This window comes from Coptis chinensis, chromosome 7 (genome assembly GCF_015680905.1).
Source record: "Coptis chinensis isolate HL-2020 chromosome 7, ASM1568090v1, whole genome shotgun sequence".
In the NCBI taxonomy this organism is placed as follows: Eukaryota; Viridiplantae; Streptophyta; class Magnoliopsida; order Ranunculales; family Ranunculaceae; genus Coptis; species Coptis chinensis.
Window position 1 is genome coordinate 14,155,933 of NC_141462.1, and position 25,938 is coordinate 14,181,870.

General features: G+C 38.7%; 1 protein-coding gene and 1 long non-coding RNA gene across 2 annotated transcripts; both read right to left on the reverse strand.

Moving 5' to 3' along the window:
- Window positions 1–15,762: 15,762 nt before the first annotated feature.
- On the reverse strand, window positions 15,763–22,295 carry LOC147486155 (uncharacterized). The gene is made up of 6 exons (XM_086573666.1): window positions 21,062–22,295; window positions 20,596–21,002; window positions 20,003–20,384; window positions 19,409–19,431; window positions 19,252–19,327; window positions 15,763–16,043 (listed from the first exon to the last, which is right to left on the reverse strand). The coding sequence occupies exons 1-6, from the start codon at window positions 22,293–22,295 to the stop codon at window positions 15,763–15,765; spliced, it is 2,403 nt and encodes an 800-aa protein (XP_086429792.1).
- A 1,571-nt stretch (window positions 22,296–23,866) lies between these two features.
- LOC147486156 (uncharacterized) lies at window positions 23,867–24,338 on the reverse strand. Its single transcript, XR_015202183.1, has 3 exons — window positions 24,266–24,338; window positions 24,078–24,173; window positions 23,867–23,994 (listed from the first exon to the last, which is right to left on the reverse strand). It is a non-coding gene; the product is annotated as an uncharacterized LOC147486156 (long non-coding RNA).
- Between the last annotated feature and the right edge of the window lie 1,600 nt (window positions 24,339–25,938).

The following is a 25,938-nucleotide window of genomic DNA, read 5'->3' on the forward strand; positions in this document are numbered from 1 at the left end:
ACTACACCCTTAGGATACTTAATAGAGCGATCGACTAATTGCAACGCGTCATTTTAGTGGGTTGCATCTTGTCTAGACCTATTTGTCTATACAAATAAAATGGGAGTAAGTTAACACTAGCCCCCGTGTCTAATAACGCGTCGTCAGTAGTATAGGAATCTCCTAAGGTGCATTGTCTGATGGGATCGACCGGGGGTCCTTGTACTTAACAATTCCATTATTTTCAGATAAGGTTGGGAATTGTTACGTTAAAAAGCGTCTTTTGGTATATTTGTCTTACGCCTAGTAGTACACAATTCCTTAAGAAACTTAGCATGATGTGGTAGCTTTTAATAGCCGAGGAAGGGAAGGTTTATAGTTAGATTCTTAAAAACGCCCCTAATCTCCTCGTAATTTGTATCCCTAGTTAACATGGCTAATTTTTGTGGAAACGGTGGTTTCGGCCTATATTTAGCAATGGTATCACCGGATGTTTAACCGTGGCTTTCGTTTCTTAGGTTGTGTTGTAACCGGTACCTCTACGGTGGTAGGCTCTTCAGTTTCTATTTCGTATCTAGTAAAATAGTAGGTGTAGGGTTATCTTGGTGGGGTAACTATAGGCATAGTTACCTTGTTATCAACCACTCTGCCTTAACGGAGAGTGGTGATGGCATTTATCTCACCTACATTTTCATATTCATTACTAGTATTATCGGTTACCTCAAAGGTGTGTTTGTTGTTTTAGGATTAGGTATTGCGTGACTGGCAACACACCTTTGGTTTGGGCTTTATATTGAGCCAACTGTTGGGTTAAATTATTAACGGATTGTAGAAGTTGTTGGTTAGATTGAGCCATGGTTTGGAAAAAGTTTTGGCTCACTTGTATGAAGGTGTCAAAGGCGATCCGGTTTGTGTGGGTGTAGTAGTCACGGGTGGTGTGGATTGGAACTATTTCACGTGAATTATTTATGGGTGGATTTTGATAATTATTATTGACCGAACGATACCTCTATTAGCATTATAATTATTATAATTACCTTGACCTTGTGTTTGACCTTGTCGAGGTTGCACTTGGTTGTTATAATTATTAAAATTACCCCGACCGCCCTTGTTGTAGTGGAGCTTGGTTAAAAGCGTGCGTTGGCCTAACATATTGATTATTGTACCCTTGAGGTGTGACTTGTTGGTTATTTCTCCAACCGGAGTTGGGATTTTGTCTCCGCGGGTTAGGTTCACTATTAATGGAACAAGCCTATTCATAGGCTATAGGGACGATTGGGAGTCGGGATGCTCGGGACTCCAAATGTAAACTACATGGGTTTGAATTTACATTCATGACGGGGATAGGCTTTTGTTGTACAGAAATGGCTTCTACCTTTTTAGTGAGTGATTCGATTAGAGTTTTAAGCTCGGAATCGTGTTTAATTTCAAACATACCGGCGGCCTTAACTGTTGAAGAAGAACTAGCGGAGCGGGAGTAATCGTCACTACCCCCCCAATTATTATTTCGCTTTAGTTTGGTCCTCTAAAATTTATAAGCCTCGAGGCTCCTTTACTTAAGAAACTACCCCATTCATTATGTCAAGGACTTCTTTATGGTGATGTTGAAGTCCTTTTGAAAAGGCAACTAACTAACGTGTCTTTTGCTAGGTTATGGTGTGGACACTCTATAAGCAGATCGGTGAAACGATTCCAAGCCTCGAAAATGATTCATGAGGATTTTGTCGAAAGAAATGAATCTTGGAAAGCATCTCATCCGTCTTTAGGGGTGGGTAAAATGTTCCATAAACGGTTGAACAAGTTTAGCCCACGAGTCCACGTAATTAGGCGCTTGGGGAGTTAACCAAGACGCCTTTATCGGCTAAGGTGAAAGGGAATACCCTTAATTTAATTTGTTCCGCACTCAACCGTAGGATGGTGGAATGTTGTTAGGACTTGTTCAATCCTACGCGCGTAATGCCGATAAGGTTTTTCATGGTCTAAACCATGAAAAATGGGTAACAAATTAAAAATATTTGGAGGGATTCTCAAATCCCCTAATCGGGTCCGCTAGAACGATGCAAGATTTGGGGCTATCGCCAAGGCTTTGTAGAAGTCCGAGAGGAGTCTCTCTTTCTTCCCCCATTATATCGGTGGTGTGTGTGAAATAGTAGTTAGAGGTGTAGTGGGTGGTATACTAGATAGATTTGATTGTTGATGTTGTTGTGTATTTACGTTCGGTGTTTTGTTCGGCCGGACCTTAATCTCATGCAAGACTAAGTCGAACTTAACTAAACATGCAACATTCCAAACAATTTCGATATACTAGTAGAAACCTCTAACCGGAGATCGCGAGGTGTGGAAGAAAGGAATACGATTGACAAGGCCCTTGCTTCGCTTATGAATAGCGTCTTGTTTACGCTTTTGTTCGGTGTATAGAGCAGGTTAGAACACCGAAAAAAATATGAAAGATCAAAGTTCGAATCAAAACCGCCGAAATCGAAAAAATTTAACACGAGGCCAAGGGCCGCATAGAAGCGCCTTCGCTCCGAGTAATTGTCAAATTACAAGTGTTTTTTAGCGCTGGTCGCTTTCGGTGTAAATTCGAATTACGGTGTTTGAGCTGGTCGCTTGTATGAAGGTGGCGCCTTCGGTGGTAGAAGAAATTCCAAGAACTTAGCTGGTCGCTCTCCTTGGGCTGGCATCCATGTATTTTCTCGCGAATTTGTCACTTGAAATGGGCAACCACAAAGTATGAAACAAACAAGGGTGGGTGGGTTTAATGGGACTTAAAAATGACTACTTCTACAAGGAAAACAATGCTAAAGTGTAACTAAGATGGCAGCGGCGCCATTTGATAACTATAAAATGAGTAGTCTACCTACGAAATGAACGATGAATTCACAACGTAAGTAAACTAAAACTGGACTTTTACACTCAATTATCAAAGCTTCTACTCTCAATGCGAATTGCACTAAGTGGAGTAAGAAGTTCGTTCCACTCCTAGTTCCCTAGCATGGATTGTTTTCTAAGTCTAAGAAATCAGTCTTAAGTCAATGAGAGCTTTACGAAGGGGAATTAGACTACGATGCAACTACCCACCTAAATACAACTAGTCGACTATCCAGGACAACTAAGGGAATGCTACGTTGATTCGATGTTAAGGAGTTAGAGGGGATTGATTCCACCTTAACTCAACTTAATCCACTAGCGACGAAGTCGTAAGTAATCCGAATTGAATCACACGAACAATCGGTTCTTCCTAATCCCTAATTACACATGGCATTCCTACCAATTAATAATTAGCATGTGAACGATTAAACCCATTCTCATGGTGAACTAAACGTTTCTAGAGTGGAAGGGAAATTACGACGATTCTACGATAGTTGGAATCAAGCTTTCATCAAGGCTTCTCAACCCCCTCTAATGGAGGTTTAGCCTTGAATCATTCCGCAATCATTTCCATTTAGATTAAAACTAAACATAATATAAAGCATTGAAATTTACTAATTTAAACAATAATGAAATCTAAATTAATGACTAAAATGAAATAAGAACAAGAATTGAAATTAGATCTAGAAATGGAAATGACAAAATCGAAATTGATAAAAAATACTACTTTATTGATCTAATCAAATGAAGAATAAGATTCAAAGGTTTAATCTAATACAATGAATTGAAACTAATTAAACTAAGTTCTAAAACTAATTAATGGGGGGCTAACTAATCTAGGTCTAACTATCTACCTAACCTAACTGCCATTAACAAAGAGCTAAGCTTTTGTTTTTATACATTCAGATCCAAAAATCGTGCATGGGCTTGGAGCCATGTTTTGGGCCAGAGAATCAGGCCCAAAACCCAATTCTTTCAGTCCAAAAAGGCCTCTTCAGCTGCAGTTGGCTTCCACAGACTTTTCGTCCACTTCTGCTCCTCTGATTGGGTCAACGCTTGGACCATTGCAAAGCTCTTTCCGAGCCGGTCGTTTTGACATAAGGTAGGCCTCATTCCAAGGTCTGAGTCCAAAGATATGGCATTCGGAAGTTCTGCTGACTTTTGCTCCTTTATCTCGCTAAAGTGGCACATTTCTGCACATAATGGACTTTGAAGCCTGAAATGCATAAAAACACATAATCAGTATTAACTCTTACTTATTATTCACATAATTGGTCTAACAGTATGATTATTAAGGGGTTAAAACTACAGTTTTGGGCTCTTATCAGTTATACAGATTGTTTATGAATCAAGCCAACGTAGTTCTAGGATTAGCTTATATAGCTGTGGAGGTATGATGTGAGTCATGATGATAGTAGGAGATAAGTCATGATTGAAGGCATGGTAAAAATAGTATATTTGGTGGAGGAGTGTGGTGAATGTAATTATATTGGTGAGGTAGTAGGCTGCAATGCAGACATGGCTGGCAGGTGATGGAATCATGTTGTTATGCGTGTAGAGAAGGAGAACGTTATGGGCTTTAATTTTCTTAGGACGTTGGTGTTAGGAATATACAACTTAATTGTACTTACTCTTTACCAATTACCAAACTATACAAACCTTTTGTCTTGTAAGTGTCTTGTACTTCTTAATTAAATCCGAGCCTAGTGTAGATACACTATGTCCTTAAGACAGATTTTTCCCCTCACGGTGCTTGAAGGTTGATGGGAAACTATCTCCCAAGATAGAACGGATTTCCTTCTATAGAAAGCTAGCACTTCAATTCTATAGACTCAGCGAACACAACATAGTATTTGACTAAGAACAGAGGGAGAAGAGAAAGATCAGAACTCTGTGTGATCTGGTATATTTTTCTCTCCAAATTCATCCACTATTTATAGGTGAGTGGTGCCTTTTCGAAACAACACAGTGACTCTTGGGAAAAAGTAAGCAACTCTTTGAAAAGTCACATGTTTCGAAAGGACACACCATTTCGGCATATAGCACTGTTTCGAACCAGTGCCTATTTCGAAAGGTTGCACCTTTTTTCGCATGATGACCGTTTCAAACCAAAGGCACATTTCGAAAGGTCGTACCTTTTCGGCATAATGCACTGTTTCAAACAAATGCATCATTTTGAAAAGGTTTTTCTCACATTACGTACTGTTTCAAGAAAAAACCCATTTCATCTTAAGTGGGGTAACTTGGGAGACAAACTACTCATTCATATTTAAATGGATTTGAGCAAATCATTTTTCTAACAATCCCCCACATGAATGAAAAGTTGGCTTCTTCTATCATAAACATCCGATTTCTGTTCTTTTACAAATGAAAAGATACCGCATCAGGTCAAGTAGCATGGGAGGCCTTGAACTTGCCTTAGTGAAAGACGATCGGATTTAATTGGACGATCGAGACTTCAATTAATGTCCTTGAATCGTCACCGTTTGTATAAACCTAGACAATCATCTTCACGCCAGCATCGCCTCGAACATTGTTGGTTCTCACGTTTGTGTTCATTTTGGCCTTGAACACTTCTTGGTTTCAGATAGTGCTTTTGAGACATTTGTCTTTAAAATTCTCATAGAAGCGGCCCCACTTCGCACTAACATAGGTGATTTCTATAAAGAGTATCCTGCAATACTCCACTTGGATAACATAACTTTCCAAGATATAGTAAATTATTAAAAGCTTGACTTATCCTGGTTCTCGTGGCAGATATGCACTGTCTTATATAGGAATGGGTTAGAGTATAATAATACTCTCCAGTGATAACTGAGTCACAAACATAATTCAGTTGGCCCATTGAACCTAGATCTTGGGATCTCCAGTCAACTAGGTTGGTTTTTCCATTATGATGACTCTTGGTTGATTATCTCAAAAGCTTTAAGCCCATTCCCCTTGATAATCTTTCTACTTGCTCTCTTGTTAAACCTTTTGTAAGCGGATCCGCAATGTTATCTTTTGACCTTACATAGTCGATTGAGATAACTCCATTTGAGAGCAATTGTCTAACGGTATTATGTCTACAACGTATATGTCGAGACTTCCCGTTATACATGCTACTTTGTGCTCTACCAATAGCAGATTGGCTGTCACAGTGTATACACACTGCTGGCACAGGTTTAGCCCAGTTTGGAATATCCTCTAAGAAATTTCGAAGCCACTCTGCTTCTTCTCCAGCCTTGTCCAATGCTATGAATTCTGATTCCATAGTGGACCTCGCTATGCACGTTTGTTTTGAGGATTTCCAAGAAACAGCTGCACCTCCAAGTGTAAAGACATATCCACTTGTGGACTTTGAGTCTTTAGTGTCAGATATCCAATTAGCATCGCAGTACCCTTCTGGAACGGCTAGATATCTTGTATAGTGCAAACCAAAATTCTGAGTATACTTTAAGTATCCCAAAACTCTCAATATGGCAGTCCAATGATCTCTTGCCAGATTACTCGTATATCGACTTAGCTTGCTCACAGAGTATGCTATGTCAGGCCTTGTACAGTTCATGACATACATTAAACTACCAAGTATACGAGAGTATTCTAGTTGAGATATGCTATCTCCAGTATTTTTGGCTAAATGAAGATTTACGTCAACTGGTGACCTTTTTTGTGTGATGTTATGTTTCTTGAACTTGTCAAGAATTGTCTCAATGTAATAAGATTGTGATAGAACAAGTCCATCCTCCATCCTAGAGATCTTAATTCCTAGGATAACATCAGCGACACCTAAATCTTTCATGTCAAACTTACTAGACAACATTTGTTTGGTAGATTTTATGACATCCATATTACTACCCAAAATTAGCATATCGTCTACATAGAGACAAACAATGACACATCCCTTTTGAGTGCTTTTGACATAGACACACTTGTCACACTCGTTTATTTTGAAACCGTTTGACAACATTGCATTGTCAAATTTCTCATGCCATTGTTTAGGTGCTTGCTTTAATCCATATAAAGATTTAACAAGCTTGCAAACTTTCCTTTCTTGTCCAGGAGCAATAAACCCTTCGGGTTGTTCCATGTATATTTCTTCATCTAACTCACCATTCAAGAATGCCGTCTTTACATCCATTTGATGTATCTCAAATCCATGTATTGATGCTATTGCTATTAGCATCTTTATGGAAGTTATTCTTGTAACTGGAGAGTAAGTGTCAAAATAATCCAATCCTTCCTTTTGTCTAAAGCCTTTGACCATAAGTCTAGCTTTATACTTGTCGATTGATCCATCAGTCTTAAATTTCTTTGTGAATATCCACTTATATCCCAAAGTCTTGGAACCTGGTGGTAAATCTACCAATTCCCATGTATGATTTTGCATTATGGATTCAATCTCGCTATTTATTGCTTCTTTCCAATAAGTAGCTTCTGGAGATGACATTGCCTCTTTGAACGTTTGAGGATTATTTTCCAACAAGTATGTTAGAAAATCAGGTCCAAAAGACGTTGACGTCCTTGACCTTTTGCTACGTCTAGGTTCCTCCTCAATTTCGCTTTGTGTAGGATGGTTACTAGTTGTAGCATCTAAAGTTCTCTTTGTTGAACTTGACTCTATACACATGTTATAATGGAACGTCTTTTCAAAGAATGAAGCATTCCTTGACTCTATAATTGTATTAACATGTATATCTTGAATCTCTCGATTTATGAACCGTAAAACGATATGCACTACTATTGTTTGCATATCCAATGAATACACAATCAATAGTCTTGGGTCCTATCTTCACCTTCTTAGGTTTAGGGACTTCCACTTTTAGCAAGACACCCCCACACTTTTAAGAATTGTAAGAAGTCCATGACCTTTCCACAATTGTATGGTGTTTTTAAGCCGCCTTCTTGTTAGGAATCTTGTTGAGAATGTAATTGGCAGAAAGCAAAGCTTCCCCCCACAAATTTTGGGGTAAACCAGAACTTAACAACATAGCATTCATCATCTCTTTTAGAGTTCGGTTTTTGCGTTCCGCAATACCGTTTGATTGAGGTGAATAAGGAGCTGTAGTTTGATGAATGATTCCATGTTCAGAACAGAAACCTTCAAAAGGTGATTCATATTCACCTCCTCTATCACTCCTTATAGTCTTAATCTTTTTGCTTAGTTGATTTTCAACTTCATTTTTATAATGCTTGAACACTTCAATTACCTCATTTTTACTTCTCAACAAGTAAACATAACTATATCTAGTGCTATCGTCAATAAAAGTAATGAAATACTTTTTACCACCTCTAGTCTGCACGTACTTAAGATCACATATATCTGTGTGTATTAAGTCTAGAGGTTCGGTACTTCTTTCAATGGAATGAAAGGATGATCTGGTCAACTTGGATTCTACACAAGTTTCACATTTATGGTGTGGTTCTATTTTTAATTTTGGTATATAGTCCAAATTAATTAATCTACGCAAAGTATCATAATTAACATGTCCTAATCTACCATGCCATACATGTGAAGACTCAATCAAGTAAACAGAAGATTCAACTTTATTGGCGCTTTTTGGCGCAATAGTAAAACAAGACATCCTAAAGAGCCCATCCTGAAGATAGCCCTTTCCCACGAATACATCATTCTTAGTTAGTACAAATTTATCAGAAACAAAGACTAACTTAAAGCCATTCTTGCTCAAGAAATGACCCGAAAACAAGTTCTTAATGTCGCACATAGAGCACCTCATTCAGAGTTAGTTCCTTTCCAGAAGTCAACCTCATCACCACCTTTCCTTTGCCTTCAACCTTGGATGTAGAAGAGTTTCCCATAAATAGTTGTTCTTCCTTTTCCACAGCATGATAAGTGGTGAACATCGACTTGTTGGAGCATATGGTAGTAGCACCAGTATCCACCCACCATTCCCTTTCATTTCCAATCATGAGACATTCAGAAACCACAGCAGATAGGTTCATGTCATTAACATTGTTAGAAAGCGTGTCCATTGTCACATTGGCTTCAGTCTTTTGCTTCTTATACTTCTTTGGCTTGCGACATTCACTTGCCTTATGTCCAGCCTTCCCACAATTGTAGCACTTGCCCTTGAACTTAGTAGGCGTACTACTCTCTTCACCTTGAGCTTTGTCTTGGTGCTTCCTCTTTCCCTTAGCACTTGATCCTTCCACAACATTGGCATTTGCCACCATGGGATCCTTGCCCTTCTTCTCAGATAGGCGGTTATATTCCTCTATCCTTTTAGACGGACAATCAGTTCTTCAAGATTCATATCTTTGCGTTTATGCTTAAGATAGTTCTTAAAATCCTTCCAAGATGGTGGTAATTTCTCAATCATAGCAGCCACTTGGAAAGATTCTCCTAGGGTCATTCCTTCAGCAATGACATCATGGAGGATTACTTGAAGTTCTTGGACTTGGCTTATGACGGTCTTACTATCCGTCATTTTGAAATCAAGAAATCTGCCAACTATGTTGTCTAGTAAGTTTGACATGAAAGATTTAGGTGTCGCTGATGTTATCCTAGGAATTAAGATCTCTAGGATGGAGGATGGACTTGTTCTATCACAATCTTATTACATTGAGACGATTCTTGACAAGTTCAAGAAATATAACATCACACAAAAAAGGTCACCAGTTGACGTAAATCTTCATTTAGCCAAAAATACTGGAGATAGCATATCTCAACTAGAATACTCTCGTATACTTGGTAGTTTAATGTATGTCATGAACTGTACAAGGCCTGACATAGCATACTCTGTAAGCAAGCTAAGTCGATATACGAGTAATCCTGGCAGAGATCATTGGACTGCCATATTGAGAGTTTTGGGATACTTAAAGTATACTCAGAATTTTGGTTTGCACTATACAAGATATCCAGTCTTGAACACACTATACACATTGTATAATGAGTCAGCCAACCCACTAAGGACGTAATTTCTACACAAGAAATCAGCATGAAACCAAGCATCCTTGGCCAAAACCTTCTCCTTGTCAGTTTCATCAGGGCTTACATCAGGAGCCTTATCCCATAGAAACCTTGCCAAGTTCAGGGTAGTCAGATAGAAGAGCATCTTATGTTGCCAGTGCTTGAAATCAGTTCCATTGAACTTTTCAGGCTTCTCCCCATGAGGAACATAATGGGAAATAGCAGTAGGAACAGTAACAGCAGGAGTAACTAGTGGTGTTGCCATATTTTGAAATATAACTACACTTTGTTATTTCCTTAAACCAAAAAAAGAAAAGAAAAGAGAAACAAATTCTGTTCGATAAAGAAGAAGAAGAAAAAGAAATCTGTCTTAAGTTGTTAGGAATATACAACTTAATTGTACTTACTCTTTACCAATTACCAAACTATACAAACCTTTTGTCTTGTAAGTGTCTTGTACTTCTTAATTAAATCCGAGCCTAGTGTAGATACACTATGTCCTTAAGACAGATTTTCCCCCTCACGGTGCTTGAAGGTTGATGGGAAACTATCTCCCAAGATAGAACGGATTTTCTTCTATAGAAAGCTAGCACTTCAATTCTATAGACTCAGCGAACACAACATAGTATTTGACTAAGAACAGAGGGAGAAGAGAAAGATCAGAACTCTGTGTGATCTGGTATATTTTTCTCTCCAAATTCATCCACTATTTATAGGTGAGCAACTCTTTGAAAAGTGACTCTTGGGAAAAAGTAAGCAACTCTTTGAAAAGTCACATGTTTCGAAAGGACACACCATTTTGGCATATAGCATCTTTTTCAACCGGTGCCTATTTCGAAGGTTGCACCAATTTTTTTCGCATGATGCAATTTTTCGTTTCAAACCAAAGGTGAAAACAAAATAAAAGGTCGCACCTTTTTCGCATAATGTTATTCAATCGCTTCAAACAAATGCATCATTTTGAAAAGGTTTTTCTCACATTACGCATCGTTTCAAGAAAAACCCATTTCATCTTAAGTGGGGTAACTTTGGGAGACAAACTACTCATTCATATTTAAATGGATTTGAGCAAATCATTTTTCTAATTTTGGGTTGCTTGTTGTTGGTTAAAGATATGGAGGCATACACGTAGTTTGTAGTGTATTAGTTCTCTATTCATAAGGTACCTGATTTCTCTTCACCGGGTTGTTTAAGATGTATTCTCATGATTTGGGGTTCAATATTCTGGTAGAGCAGCTCTAAATATATAACGTAGGATCTATATCTAACTACTTTAAAGAAAACGAGGGCTTCAACAGTGAATTCATCACGCCATTAATTTTTTTTTCCAATTTTACCCCTTTCCAAACACGAATATTACAACTCATGCTATTTTTTTGTTTTATTTTTTTATTTTGTCTTTTTCAAGGGTAAAATGGTAGTTTCACGTCTAGAAATTAATGAAAAATAAAATAAAATTAGAGATTGTTAATTAACGTGGCAGAGACACGTACAAAGAGGCTAGTACTTTTAAAGATAACGATAACTTGCCTTCCACGTGTCGCCTTCTCATTGGTTGATAAGTGTGGATGAATATATATACTTACATAGCTCGAGCATTGTATAGGCGATATTTGAGTTGGAACAAGCATGTATATGGATTAATGTCGTCTCCAAGTAGGCATATATTCTCAGTGGCGGATCCATAAGTTTTCTTGAAGGTATTCAATCTGTATCACATATATGAAAGATGGCTTGAATTGGAAAATTTAATGATAAGATTTATATGAAGATGTTTACTTGATTAATTTCTACATATTAGACAATGGTATATATATAGAGATGGTATATATATATAGAGAGAGAGAGAGTTTACAAGTAAGAGAATCATTCTAAGTGATTCCTAAATCTATTTTGAGATTGATCTTAATCCATATATGTTGTTACTATATACGCTAGTGTTACTAATTAGTTGGTCGAGCAGAAATCCAGTAACAATCTGTACAAATGGTGGGTACGTTCATTGTATGGGAAGGGGCAGGCGTTCGCAAGTTGAACTGAATGTAAGGACGTGCGCCCCTTACTTTTATTACTCCCCCTCAAGTTGGAGAGTGAATATCAAGAACACTAAAGTTGTAAATTAATTTTAGGAAGGCGTCCTTGCCAAGAGGTTTAGTGAATGTGTTAGCAACCTGATCGGAGGATGAAATGAACTTAGGAGATAATAAATTGGCTTGTATCTTTTAACGTAAGAAATGACAGTCCAATTCGATGTACTTCGTTCGTTCATGGAAAACCAGATTCTGAGATATGCAGGGCTACTTGATTGCCGCAGAACATTGTCATTGGAGATGAGTGAGATATGCCTAAGTCATGTAGAAGATACTTCAACCATTAAAGTTCACAGGCAAGAGCCGCCATTGATCTATATTCTACTTCAGCAGAAGAACGAGATATGGTGCTGTGTTTCTTTGTTTTCCAGGAGATAGGATTATAACCAAGGAAAATACAATAACCACTACTAGAACGACGAGTGATAGGGCAGCCAACCCAATCAGAGTCACAGAAGCCAGAGATATGAAAAGAACTAGTGGTTGATAATAGAATCTCTTTATTGATTGAACCTTTAAGGTAGCGGAGAATATGATGAGCAACATCTAGATGTGTAGTCTGCTGGGGACTACATGAAACGACTAAGATAATGAACATAGTAGGTTATATCTGGTCGTTTAACCATGAGATATAGGAGGCACCCAATCAGGCGGCGGTAGACTGTAGGATCTTGTAGTAATGTGCCATCATCTGTAGTGATCGAGGTTGATGTTATGTTCCATAGGGAACTCAGAAATGCGCCCACCAGTGGTACCACAATCAGATAGAATATCCAAGATACATTTGCGCTGCATAAGAAATAATCTTTCTTTTGAGCGAGCCACTTCGATACCCAAAAAATATTTGAGACATCCCAAGTCCTTGATATAGAACTTTGCTACTAAAAAATTCTTCAAGTTCTGAATGATAGATGGATTGTTACCTATGATCAGAATGTCGTCCACATAAACAAGGACAAATGTAGAATTAGAGCCACGAATATTAGTGAATAAAGAATAATCAGACTTGGACTGAGTGAACCTTGTGGTGATAAGGGTGGTAGATAGTACGTTTGGCAAATCATTGCTGAGAAGCCTACTTTAGTCCATATAAGGACTTATTGAGGTAACAAACCCTGTGCTCCAGTTTCGGCCCTCCTGTTTGGCGAATCTAGGAGGTAAAGTCATGTAGACGATTTCATCTAAATTGCCTTGGAGAAAGGCATTATGGACATCCAATTGATGAAGTGACCAATTTCTGATAGCATCAATGGAGAGAAGTAATCGGACAGTGACTAATTTTGCAACATGAGCAAAAGTGTCATGGTAGTCCCGACCTTCAATGTGATTGCAACCCTTAGCAACAAGACGAGCTTTGTAACGCTCAATGGAGCCATTTGAATGATATTTGATCTTGAAAACCCATTTACAACCAATAGGCTTATGATGAGATGATAATAGAACAAGAGTTCATGTGTTATTCTTTCCCAAGGCTGCAATTTTAGCAGCCATAACAGCTCGCCATTCTGGAATTTCGACAGCTTGAGAAAAGGATGTAGGAACAACTGAGGAAGATACTTTAGATAAAAAAAAAACTTTATGGCAAGTAGAAATGTTGGTGTCATAAACATATAAGACCATAGGATATGGAGTGGAAGACTTAGTTACCTTAGAGTCCGATTGAATGAGGTTGACCGAACGAAGGACGACTTTAGGTGCCTTAGTGAGAGTAGGATAGTGATAATCTTGGATGAGATATGGTGGAGGGTTTCACACTCTAGTAGATTGAGGTGATGTAGGGGGAGGAGGTTCCAAAGGGGCAGGTGGTACCTGAGGAGATTCTAAGGGTGTGGGTTAGGGAGATGATTGTGGAAGAGGATTATTGGGAGGCAAAATAGGAGCTACAGGAGAAGGAAAATTAAATTTGAAAGTGCCATTGTCTTGGATAGGTGAACGGGTAAGTCTGATGGTTTAGAAGAGAAGTATTGGTAAGGGAAAACAATTTCATGGAAAGCACGTTATGAGATGTATACATTTTTTTGGAAGATAAATCAATAAATACAATATTCTTTTTGAGCATAGAGATAACCAATGAAGATGTCAGGTTTACCTTTTTGATCAAATTTATTCTTAATAGCAGTGTTGTGAGCAAACCAGAAGCAACGAAAAACTCGAAGATGTATAATAGTAGGTGGTGTTGTAAATAAAAGCTTATGAGGTGATTTGCCATGTAATAAGGGGGTAGGTAGTTTGTTAATAAGATAGCCGGCCTGCAATGAGAATGCACTCACCCCATAAAGATAATGGGAGATGAGTCTGAAAACATAATGCTCAGGCAACATTAAGTAAGTGTCAGTGTTTTCTTTCAACAACAACGTTTTGTTGTGGGGTAGCAACGCAACTATGTTGGTGGATAACCCTATGTTTGGAAAAAAAAATGTTGCATAGTGTGGGATACAAATTTGGATCCATTATCGGATCCAAGGACTTGAATTTCATTAAATTGGTCATCAAAGTTTCCATGGCGGGATATGAGCGAATGGATTTTAGAATGAAATTGAGTATGGACCATGGAAAAAAATTGATTGTAAATGTTTGGTAATTTCAGATTTGACAGTCATAAGATAAATCCAAGTAGCACGATTAAAACCATCAACAATAGTTAAGAAAAACCGAGCATTTGAATATGATGGTATCACAATGAATCATTTGAAAAGGTCGAATAGTTTTTATTGAACTCTTGGAAAAAGATAAACGTGTTTGCTTAGCTTGTGGACATATGTGGCAAGTAACATTATTGGAACTAGAAATACAATGAAATTATATTGCTTAGCTAAAATCTGCAAATGAGTGGAAGATAGATGGCCTAATCGACAGTGCCATAAATTATTGGTGGTGGAGTTATGGAAGAAGCCAATTGAAGCTAGCTGAAGATGGTAGAGTCCCCCATTAAGCCGTCCCAATCCAATCTTCTTCTTCGATAACTAGTCTTGAAAAATGCAAGAATCATTAGTGAACGTGTGACAAAGATAATTAAGGTGAGACTTGACTAGTTCACTAATAGAAAGCAAATTAAAATAAAAGGTGTGAATAAACATAGCATTGTCGAGATGCAATAGAGGAGAAAGAATAACGTACACTACCAACATGAGTGATTAAATGATTTGTTCCATCCGGAAGTTTAAGAGTGGAATGTTTTTTACAAGCTTTATTTATAACTAGAAAAAAGATTTAACGATGAACATACATAATTTGTAGCACCAGAATCAATGATCCATATGGATTTAGAGAAACATAAGAGAGAAATACCTGTCAAGTTTGTGTGTGAAGTGGTGCTATCTGAATTAAGCAAACTAGCTTAGAATTTTGTTGTATTGTTTAGTGGAGAAGACTAAAGGATTGGAGTCTGTGGCAACCGAATTGGCTTGAGCAGTCCTTGAAGGATAGCCATGCAGTTTATAACAAGTACCACTATGATGTCCAACCCTGTTGCAATGGTCACAAAAGGGGTGTGGTCGGCTAGTAGTATCACGCTGATTTTAGCCACGAGGGGGAAAACTGTTATTAGCTGCATCTTTAGTGGATTCACCACTGTTGCTTGGCTGAGAATTGTACTACCCAGGTTTTGTAGAAGGAGCCTAGTTGGACCTTTTAAATTAAGGACTTAGGGCAGCAGTGTTTGGAGCAGAAGGAAGGGACAACGCATGAATTTCTTATTGCTTTTATTCCTGTCTGATCAAAGAATAAATTTTGGACATACGAGAAAAATGATCCATTAAAAGAATCTAACTGCTGAATGGATTTAAAATTATCATCGAGACCTTGCATGAGTTTCATGGAACGACCATCTTCAATATCTTTGGCAAAAACAGATGCATGACCACAAGTACAAGCAGGAATAGTAGACATATAACTTAATTCATCCCATAAGGATTAAAGTAAAGTGAAGTAAACAGATACCGATCGATTCTCTTGTTTGAGTAAAGTGACTGAGTCCTTGATTTCAGATGCAAAATTGGCATAGAGAATGCTTCCACGGATTTCTAGAGTAACAAAATTGAGAATCCCTAATGCAACAAGATCATCACATCGTGGCCACTTTGCTCTCTCTTTGGGAGTAGTGGGTGGTGTGATGGAGCCATCGACAAAACTGAATTTGTTTTTTGCTCGAATTGCTATAGAGATAGACCGCAACCATATAGGATAATTGTCACCTGATAACATAGGGGACACTAGAACAGCCGTGGGGCTATCAAAATGGTGCACAAAGAAAGGATCATCGGATCTTGAAAAAGACTAAGTGTTGTTATTGGTGTTGGTGATGTCGACCATTGAGAATTGAGAGAAGGATTTTATGAGAGGCGGAAGCTTAGAGCGGCTAGGGTTGGGGTTTGGATCGTATTTAGGCTGATACCATGATCGATAAGATTGGTATGAAGATGTTTACTTGATTAATTTCTACATATTACACAATTGTATATATAGAGTTTACAAGTAAGAGAGTTATTCTAAGTGATTCCTAAATCTATGGGAATGATCTCAATCCAGGTATGTTGTTACTATATACGCTAGTGTTACTAAGTTGGTTGAGCAGAAATCCATATACAATCTGTACAAACGGTGGGTATGTTCATTGTATGGAAAGGAGAGGGTGCCCGCAAGTTGCACTGAGTGTAATGGGGTGCGTCCCTTACTTCTATCATTTAAAGCGTGAAAATTTGAACTATTGTGAGATGATATAAACTCCTAGCTAGAAGTAGTAACTCTGTTTTAAAATTAGCAAGAGAATGACATAGGCATAGTTAGCAATACATGGTACGACAAAAAGGCATATATAACTGAGAATTGTATGATAACTAGGGTATGCCCGTGCCTCCCCATGAGGCGTCGACGCGCCTGCGGCGCTACCTCGACGCTCAACCCCCCTGGCACAGACAAATACCTTGTTCAAATGTAACGACAACTACTTTTTCATATTATGAAGAGGTTATCTTAGTCAAGGACTGTGTTTGAATGGGTGAAAGATTAGGACATGGAATTTGAGTTGGTTAGTGCTCAAAATCCCATTCAAGCATAAATGTTTGGAGGCTTGAAGCTGAGGTGGTAGCCGCTAGACTCAAAGACAGCAACAACCGAGACAAGTGGCCGGTGCTTGGTGATAATAAGGAGCTTATGAAGACTCTCTAATCAGTGGAGGAGGCATCCGACCGGGACTTACCCGATTAATTATTGTTTTGTAATCTATGGCAGTCAAGTTATTTTCTTTTTTGGGCCAAGAGGGCAATCACTGGGGGTAGACTCATGAAGTAGGCCACCGGCCATAGATGCCGGGTTTATGACTGTAATTCCTCATTTTAAAGTTAATGAAGGATCTTTAACCAAAAGAAAAAAAAAGAATAGATTAACACAATACCACCACTACAAAGACTACCATAGTAGATTTTCTCATATTTCAATCATCTTGGCATTACTATTGTTTTAGGCAAGAATTGGCGGTGTGTAAACCTTAACAACAAACTTCATAATTCAATAAGCTTTATCAAAGCTTTCCGAGCTACTTGGCAAAAAGCTTCATTCTAAGCAAACTCATACAAGCATCATCACCAAAGTATGACCGATATGAGCAACTTCAAACTGGGAAGGGCGGAAGAAGGTTAACTTATGGCTACCGCTAATGCAAATGAGCCGAGAACGAAAAAGGAAGATATGATTATTAGTTTATTGCCATCAAGTAGAAACAGAGACCATTTATGTAGTGACCACTTATGTCTTGAATAATGTCGGTGTACATCATCTCCATTGTCCTCTTACGCCGGTCTAAGATTGCTCGAACAGATGCACTCTCGGTATCCCTTCCGCGACATTGGGACCACAACATAGACAAGAAACCTTTCTCCGACTTCAATTTTACTTAAAATTTTCAGGGAAAGTTCTTTGGGAATAAGATGCAAACAACCAACGTCTTCACACTTGATGCCATCCGGCTTCCGTGAGAATGAGCTTCCATGGTTCACCAACTCATGTTAGCCATCTTTGCCCTGCACCATTAACATCAATTAGAGAACAATAATAACATACACATGAAATTTTTAATTGGAAGTATTTCCACTTGTTACTTACCACCGATTGTTTTATAGGAAGCTCTACAAGAGGGTTTGAGCCTCGCCATAGCTTTGGCACCTTGATCGACACTCGTACATCAAATTTGGTTTAGGAATTCATATAGGGCCTCATGATCAAAGGTCGAAATATTCCTTTGACACAACCCGTACATAGTAGCATCTTGGGTGATTATTGCTTCTACCCGACTCTACTCCATTCTAGAAATTATGTAGTTGTAGACCAAGTAAAAAGGAGCAATTCCAAAGAAGTTAAGTCGGGCATGGGTCTATATGTCACGCGGAAGCCGAATCGCTAGCTTCAAGTTTACAAACCTTTTCCTCCTTGCAACAAGTTGACTATTCAAAATAATTCAGTAACGATTCAAAATAATTTTGCTAGATTGCTTCATTACTACAAAAAAAAACATTTCGGGCACACTAATAGATGCATGAACAAACCTTTGTATGGTCACCTTGGCAGGCCTCCGGACTCTTAGTGGGCTAATGGTAGCAAGTGATTCATTTATACTAACCGTAAAGAATGGCACATCCGAAAGGTTTAAAGTGATAAAGAAAGCGAAGGAAAACAAAGCACAAAAAAAGAAGTCATCTCTATATTACTAAGACAGAAAATTGATTAAAAAGAATGCGTTTAAAAATAACTCATAAGTTGCACCCTCTCCATGACGACCACTTTGTAAGCTTGAGTTATGTCATTCATTACAAGTAGTTGACAGGGGCTCGGCCTATTACCAGAATAAACCATTTCTCATGAGAACCCACACCAATTAACAATAAGAACAGATCTAAACATTTATATTTACCAAGATTCTCGGATATATAAAATTTAATTCTTGGTACCTCTTCTAGATTGAAGTAGATCAAGCCGGCCTCAAATCAATCAAGGTTGCCGGAGGATCAACCTTCGAGCAGGTAACGCAAAACCGGTAGTTGAAACTTCACTTTTTCAAATCAGCAAAAGATATTAGAAGGAACCTTGAAAGTAAAGAACTATCCTCCATGCTCTACCGAACGGATGTCCTCCCATATATATGAATCTAGAAAAATATGATTAGGTCACAACAGTACTAAGATGTAATAAAGCTTAAAAATATTAATATCAGGTAATGCGACAATAATAAGAAACCAAGCATGGTTACTAATCACTGACACAAAAGTTTATTCTAACGATGATATCAAATGGAAGAAAGCAGCAAAAATTTGGGATATCAAATGCTATGACGATATATATTAAACTCAAGACTATTGAAATCCAAGCCAGATTCTCAAAGTTGACAAATGGGGAATCCCAAATGCAAACAGGGCGCAAACAAATCCAGCCATCGCAAATACGGGAGCTTTAAGGCATGATCATCTGAGTACAGTACATACACAGCCTACATTTCACAAGAATATATAGTCTCATTCCATTTTCTAACAAGCAAATTTATTCAACAGCTAACAACTACAAATCATACCTTCAAAGCCTGTCTAGCCAATCCTGTAAAAGCACCATAACCAAATCAAAGCTCAAATCAATCAAAATTAAGCTCAAATCAATCGAATAATCTCCGCAACCAATTGGAGAAAAAGTCACTAACCAAGGTGCGTAATGAAATCTCCTGCGCAAAAACGGACAAAATGGAAATACATTCCAAGTCACAGAACTACATAAATAGAATGAAGCACATTAACCAAGTCAGAGCCAATACACATGTATAAATTTGATGACCATGAAATCAATGAGAAACTACTCAAAGTAAATGGGAAAAGAACTTACGAATTATAGTAAGACTCGGGTATACAAAGTTTGGGGTAACGATTCCCAAATTTGAGGGAGGAGAATATCGCTTCGTCTCAAGAAGTGCACCTTGATAGCGCTTACATATAACTCGACCATGACTGAAAACTTCAAAGCGCGGTCAATTCCCACATATTTCAATCGATTGTCCTTGTGACTTATTTATAGTCATTGAATAAGCAAGACGACAGAAATTGTCTTCTAAATCATATGAAAAGGAAAATCGAAGATGACGGCGACAGAGATATCCTTGGAATAAATACAAGATTACCTGCCTTTTCACCAGTTAAAATTCTTGCAAAAAGAACATGTGGCTGACATTGGACCACCATCAAGCGGGTTCCATTGCATAATCCATCTTTGGGAGCAATATTTCGTAACAACATTATAGGGCAACCAACTTTTAGGTTGAGACGAAACGGTGGCAGGCTGGCTGGATCAAGTGAGTTTAGGTACTCATTTGGGTATTGGTTAATATTTGTTGGATTGGTTGCATCCTCGTCTGCCATCTTGTCTGCAGCTAGAAAGAGAGTACTTTCCCTTGGGAACATATTTAAAGCTGCTGCATTAATGTCATTGACATCATCATTGCGTGCGGATAGAATCGTGCGCTCAGTTAAATATTCGGGTGTAACAGTGGTAGCTTGATTCAGCTGAGGATATATAGTAGAAATAAGATCCTAAAGATTCACCGTCGAATTGTTGATGGTAGTTCAACCGTCTCACATAGGTCACTTCCTATCTAAGCGTGGCAAGGAGAAAATAGTAATGATATTAGGACGAATAAAAAAATTGTAAAAAAAAAATGCAAATGAATATTAGAATGAAGGAAAATAGTAGAAGGGAAAATGCCAAGTTTGGTACCTCCATTAAAAAATTTGCAAATGCAATAGTTGCAGAGTTTCCATTTTCCAATCGCTTGTTTTGGGCAAGAGTAAGAACATGAATGTGATTCCAAAGGAAGGAAGACCGCAAAGAAGCACGCACAATATGTTCCCGAACCCCTTTGGGTATAACTGGAAAGCATTGACGGAAATCACCACCAAGCACCACTGTTATTCCACCGAAAGGTTTATTATTGTCGCGAGTATCCCGGAGTGTCCGATCAACTGCCTCAACACAAAACTTGTTTTGCATTGGGACTTCATCCCAAATAATAAGTTTGGCTTCCCTGAATAATTCGGCATGCATTGAATTCTTACTAAACCCACAAACAGAGGTATCAAGAATATCTATTGGGATGCGGAAAGTTGAGTGAGCAGTACGACCGCCTGCCAATAGTAATGAAGCTATTCCAGATGAAGCTACCATAATAACAATATGCCCTCACCGACACGTGAAGCGTTAGGTTGTGTTATAGACAAAAGTTTTTGCTCGCTCCTCGCCGCTCCATTCAAAAAGAATAGCTTCCCTTCATTTTGGGAAACTGAATCTATCACTGCTTTATATGAAAAGTCTTGCTCTGCATTAAGGAGTGCCTTGTTGCTATGTGCAATTTCATTTTGAGGGTCAAACTGAAATTGTCGTTGGTCCCATATGAGACGGTTTGCAACAACTAAGTTCCATTTGGTAGTTAACAGAGGCATCGGCATCGGAGGGAAATTAGCTAGTGATTTACCTGACTCTATTAGAATCTCATTTAAGAGAAATAAACCATAATCTTGCACTTCATCAGGGGTAGGTTCTTGAATGTCGAACAGTGTGCGAAGCTTGTGTGGAAGGTCATCACATATATTTTCCCAGAAATCATTCCACAGTGTATGAGGTTGCAAAGGATTGCACTCTGAGAGAATAACACAAAATAGTCTGCGAAGATGATATCCAGTTTGCATGACTGCAGCCTCCTGTAGACATTGCACCCATTCACTGTCATCCTCTAGAAGTAAGCACAAGTAAAATCGCTCACCGGAATTAGGACTGGCAAAATACATTCTACCAATAGGAAATCTTCCTTCTTGTATCCGGTATGTCCAAGTCTGTGATTGCTTGTTCCAGACGTAGTATCCCAGGAACTCTTGATAAGTGAGGTTGCTTGCTCTTACATCTGATGCACAACACTCAAAGAAGGCAGTCAAAGTTGACTTCTGACACTCAGCTCTTGATAGTATATCAGCCATTGGTTCGTTTGCTTTATAAACGACACGGTGCATTCTGGGGAGATGAAGTGCCAAGCGCAGAACTGTGGGAATCTCCTCATGTAGATGGAAACTTAACAACCTCCAAACAGCTTCAGGTGGTCCAATGTATCTCGCATCCAAATATTGTTGGATCTCATCTAAGTCACTGTACACCATTGTTGTCCTGTCATGCCCTTTAAATATATACTTGTGAATGTATTTAACACAACGGATCCCAGCACAAACCTCGACATTAATGTGGCAGTTGAACATTTTAGAAAGATAAGGATTGTAAGGAACAACATCCCTATTATCAACTGTATGCCCTCTCACAATATATGATCTACCATTGTCACGACGACGGTAGATAGGATATCCATCTTTGTCCATGGTGGTAACATCTGCAAAAGTCTGGGGATAGTGATGCTTGCATTTACCATTTACCATGCACGGAGAGTTAGGATTTTTTAGTCCATATGGACCATGAACCATACATGTGAGGACGGTCCAAAATAAATCAGGCTCGACTTCTAGATTAGGAAACTCTGCACATACAATGTGATCAACCTGAGCAGGTACGCGGATCTTGTCGGAATGCTGAAGATATATAATGTGGCAACCCACGTTTCTGGAACTCAATGGTGTAGAGATGTGCAACTGCCTTACCAAGCACACTTTTTTTTTAATTTCCTTCATCAATGCCCTTTGTTTTAGTTCAAAGGCACGGACCACCACCTCAGGTCGATGAGTTGCGGTTTGGTGTTTAGACAATGCATCAACAACTTCCTCCCAGTGTGGGTTTGCAGTCATAATGAGAAATATATCAGGATGCTTATTGTAACGCGTGATGGCCATTGAATCTTGAAAATTTTCGAACATGTGCCTTGGGCTGCCGACACAAGATGCTGGTCAGACCACTCGCCTTCCTATTTGGTTTGGGTGAAAGCTTCAATTGCGACATCGCTGATACCTTGATAAAGTTCCGCCGAAGCTTGTCTTGTTTGTTGTTGTCTATAATATCTCATTTTGTTCGATCACCATCGCCACCCATCGACCACAAACTCTTGGAACAGTTTGTGCCCTCACAAGATTGCAGAATATTCCCCAGGGCGTTCAAACAACCAATAAGAATAGAAATTCATTTGTGTCAATCGGTCATCAGTGGCTACCCCAGTTAAACTGTTCGAACGTCTCATGTCAGGTGACCACCCAAGATCTCCAGAAGGAAACATTAGCACATAATGCAAAGGCAAGTAAGCTAGATGACATTCACTGATTTACATGAATTCTTACCCTCCTTTAAGATATATCACAATATCTCTAATACTTCCCCGTTCACTGCCATCCCTAGGTAAAATGACAGCAATCTCATCTGCGGTTGGCAAATTATAACGACGTCTGTCTGTAGTAGCATTGTAATGCAAATACGCAGGGACATTGAAGTTCTCACCATAGCCAAGAGAGGCAAATCTAAGAACATCGTATGTGTGGCGGAAAAATAGCAGAGAAATGGTTATACTGGAGCATAGTTGCATGAATGATTTTCAGAACATCTGTGTTCAAACCAGGATTACGAAGTTGACGTAACTCCAACGCAGCACTGGGATCATATATGTAAAGCTGTGAGTAAGTTGGCTGCCGCCCAGAGTCAGGAATTAGAGCTCCAGTCCTATGACGCAGCTGACCATGGATAGTAAAAGGCCGGGGACCTCGTCCAGTAAACACATGCTCATTTCCTCCAAGGCTCGTAAATGTGAAAGCTTGATTGTATTGCCTTATGTTCTTGCGAAATGACTTTGACTTGCGATCATTTCCATCATATAGAGCTTTAAGGGCTGGCGGCAATGCTCGGAGTGGAGGCAATCTGACTTTCCCCTGCAAACAGCAAGTCCCAAATCGAGGACATGATAAAGATGAATTTGTTAGTCGTTCATCCATCCAATGGAATGCATTACGAATCGGGCAATCGAACATCCATTTTCCCTAAAAAGAGTGTCTTCCTTGTTCAACCAGACGGTTAGCAACAATATTGTCAACTTCGTCTTCATCATCACTTATGTCAGCATTATTAGCAGAAATCGGACGGTCAAAGCCATTAGTGTGAATATCCTCATAGTATTGTGCAAGATCGGCAAATGGTTGTGGTCTGCAGGAGAGAAGAATTACTTTATTTATACAAAGGAGCCAATTTTTTTACATTCCTATTTTAATAAATGTGAAGAAGTATACCGCGGATTTCGGTTAGTTGATGATGATGCAGAAGTTGAAGCTGCATTTGTTGAAAGTGGTATTGGATGAACTAATGTGGGCACGCAGTTAAGCTCACTGTGAAGAATGTAGAAGAAAATATTATAGTTTATTTTTTAAATTTAAACCAGGAAGAGCCAAGAGAAAGGTTCATTGAACCCCGTACTAACCTTGCATTTTGGTGAGACTGCGTTGGCACAAAGATCTCATTGTCATGGGTACTTGATGCGACATGTTCTTCGTATGGAAGTAATAATAGTAGTACCATTGCTTTCGCCCTGTCGGTTTGTAGATGGAGTGCAGGGAAGTGAAGGAGAGGTATTTAATGCTGAACCTATCAGCTGATGGCCAATTACACGACGTGTTTGGTTGGCGAAGTCTGAGATGCCTTTCTCTTTAGTGCTCCTTTCTCTTTCCCTTCGAGCACGCTGGCCTAGTATTCCTTTAGTTAGTTTTGTGTCTTTGTCGGAGGAAGGGGATGTTCTCTACACAGAGGCAGACAGGGAGAAATGAATAAATCAGTAAATGGTAATGAATAAATCAGTAAATGGTAATGAATAAAGCAGAAGGAAATGAATAAAGCAGAACGACAAACGTAAAAATGGGCCAACAGAACGACAACGTAAGCAGGAAAATATATATAGGCGAGATAGAGATAGAGAAATAGGAACGAAGAAATACCCGTGGCCGAGGAGGAGGTTGAAGATCGAGTATATCTTGGGGGCAACAAAAGCATATTTTTGTTCGCTTTGAAGGTTCCTTAGAAGGGTCGAAAGGGCGTTTCCCTTTGTTGAGAAGTGGCGGCGGAAGCTATATAAACCAAATAAGCAGTTCAAAAATGTAATGTGAAACCAACAAATTATAATGAACGGGCAACATAAGCAGTTTTTGGCCAAGCACAACTGACCCAGGTGAGAGTAATACCCGGGAGCGAGCAGGTCGTTGAGGAGTAGGTGGTTGGAGGAAGAGTCTATCTGCGACCGGAACAAAAACTTGTTGTTTCTTGTTCGATGGATCCTTAGAAGGGTCTATTGGACGTTTACCCTTATCCATGTGATTCTGTAGAACATAAAAAGATAAAAAGATTAACAACAAAAACGAAACTTTGTAGTTTGCAATGGCAGTAATATTGAAGTACGACACCATGTAAAATTATAATGAACAGGAAACACAAGCAGTTTTTGCCCAAACGCAACTAACCCAGGTGAGAGTAATACCCGAGAGCAAGCAGGTCGTTGAGGAGTAGGTGGTTGGAGGAAGAGTCTATCTGCGACCGAAACAAAAATTTGTTGTTTCTTGTTCGATGGATCCTTAGAAGGGTTCATTGGACGCTTACCCTTATCCATGCGATCCTATAGAAAATAAAAAGATAAAAAGATTAACAACAAAAACGAAACTTTGTAGTTTGGCAGTAATATATATTGAAGTACGACACCATGTAGTTTGCAAAAACTCCTATGGAATGAGACATGTTCTCACATGTCCTTAATTTTCAACAGAAAATGATTCTATGCATACTAACTCTAGGCCAACCATTTCAACAAAAGAATAAAGAGATAAGAAACAAATAGATGCAAAAGGAAATTAAAATGTCGGAACATTCCATGAAACAAAATAAATGCTAAAGCGTATATGTTACCCTAGATCAATAGAAGGATTATGAGCAAAAACAGCAAGTCCTAAACATCCGCCAAATGAATCACCAAGTAGATAAATTAGTTTATCTGGAGCTAATGTATGCTCAAGCCTCACAGACGTAACATTGGAGATTCAACAAACGAGTAGTAATTGTATGCTCAAACCTCACAGATTTTTCAACAATGTTAACCAGTTCTACACACAA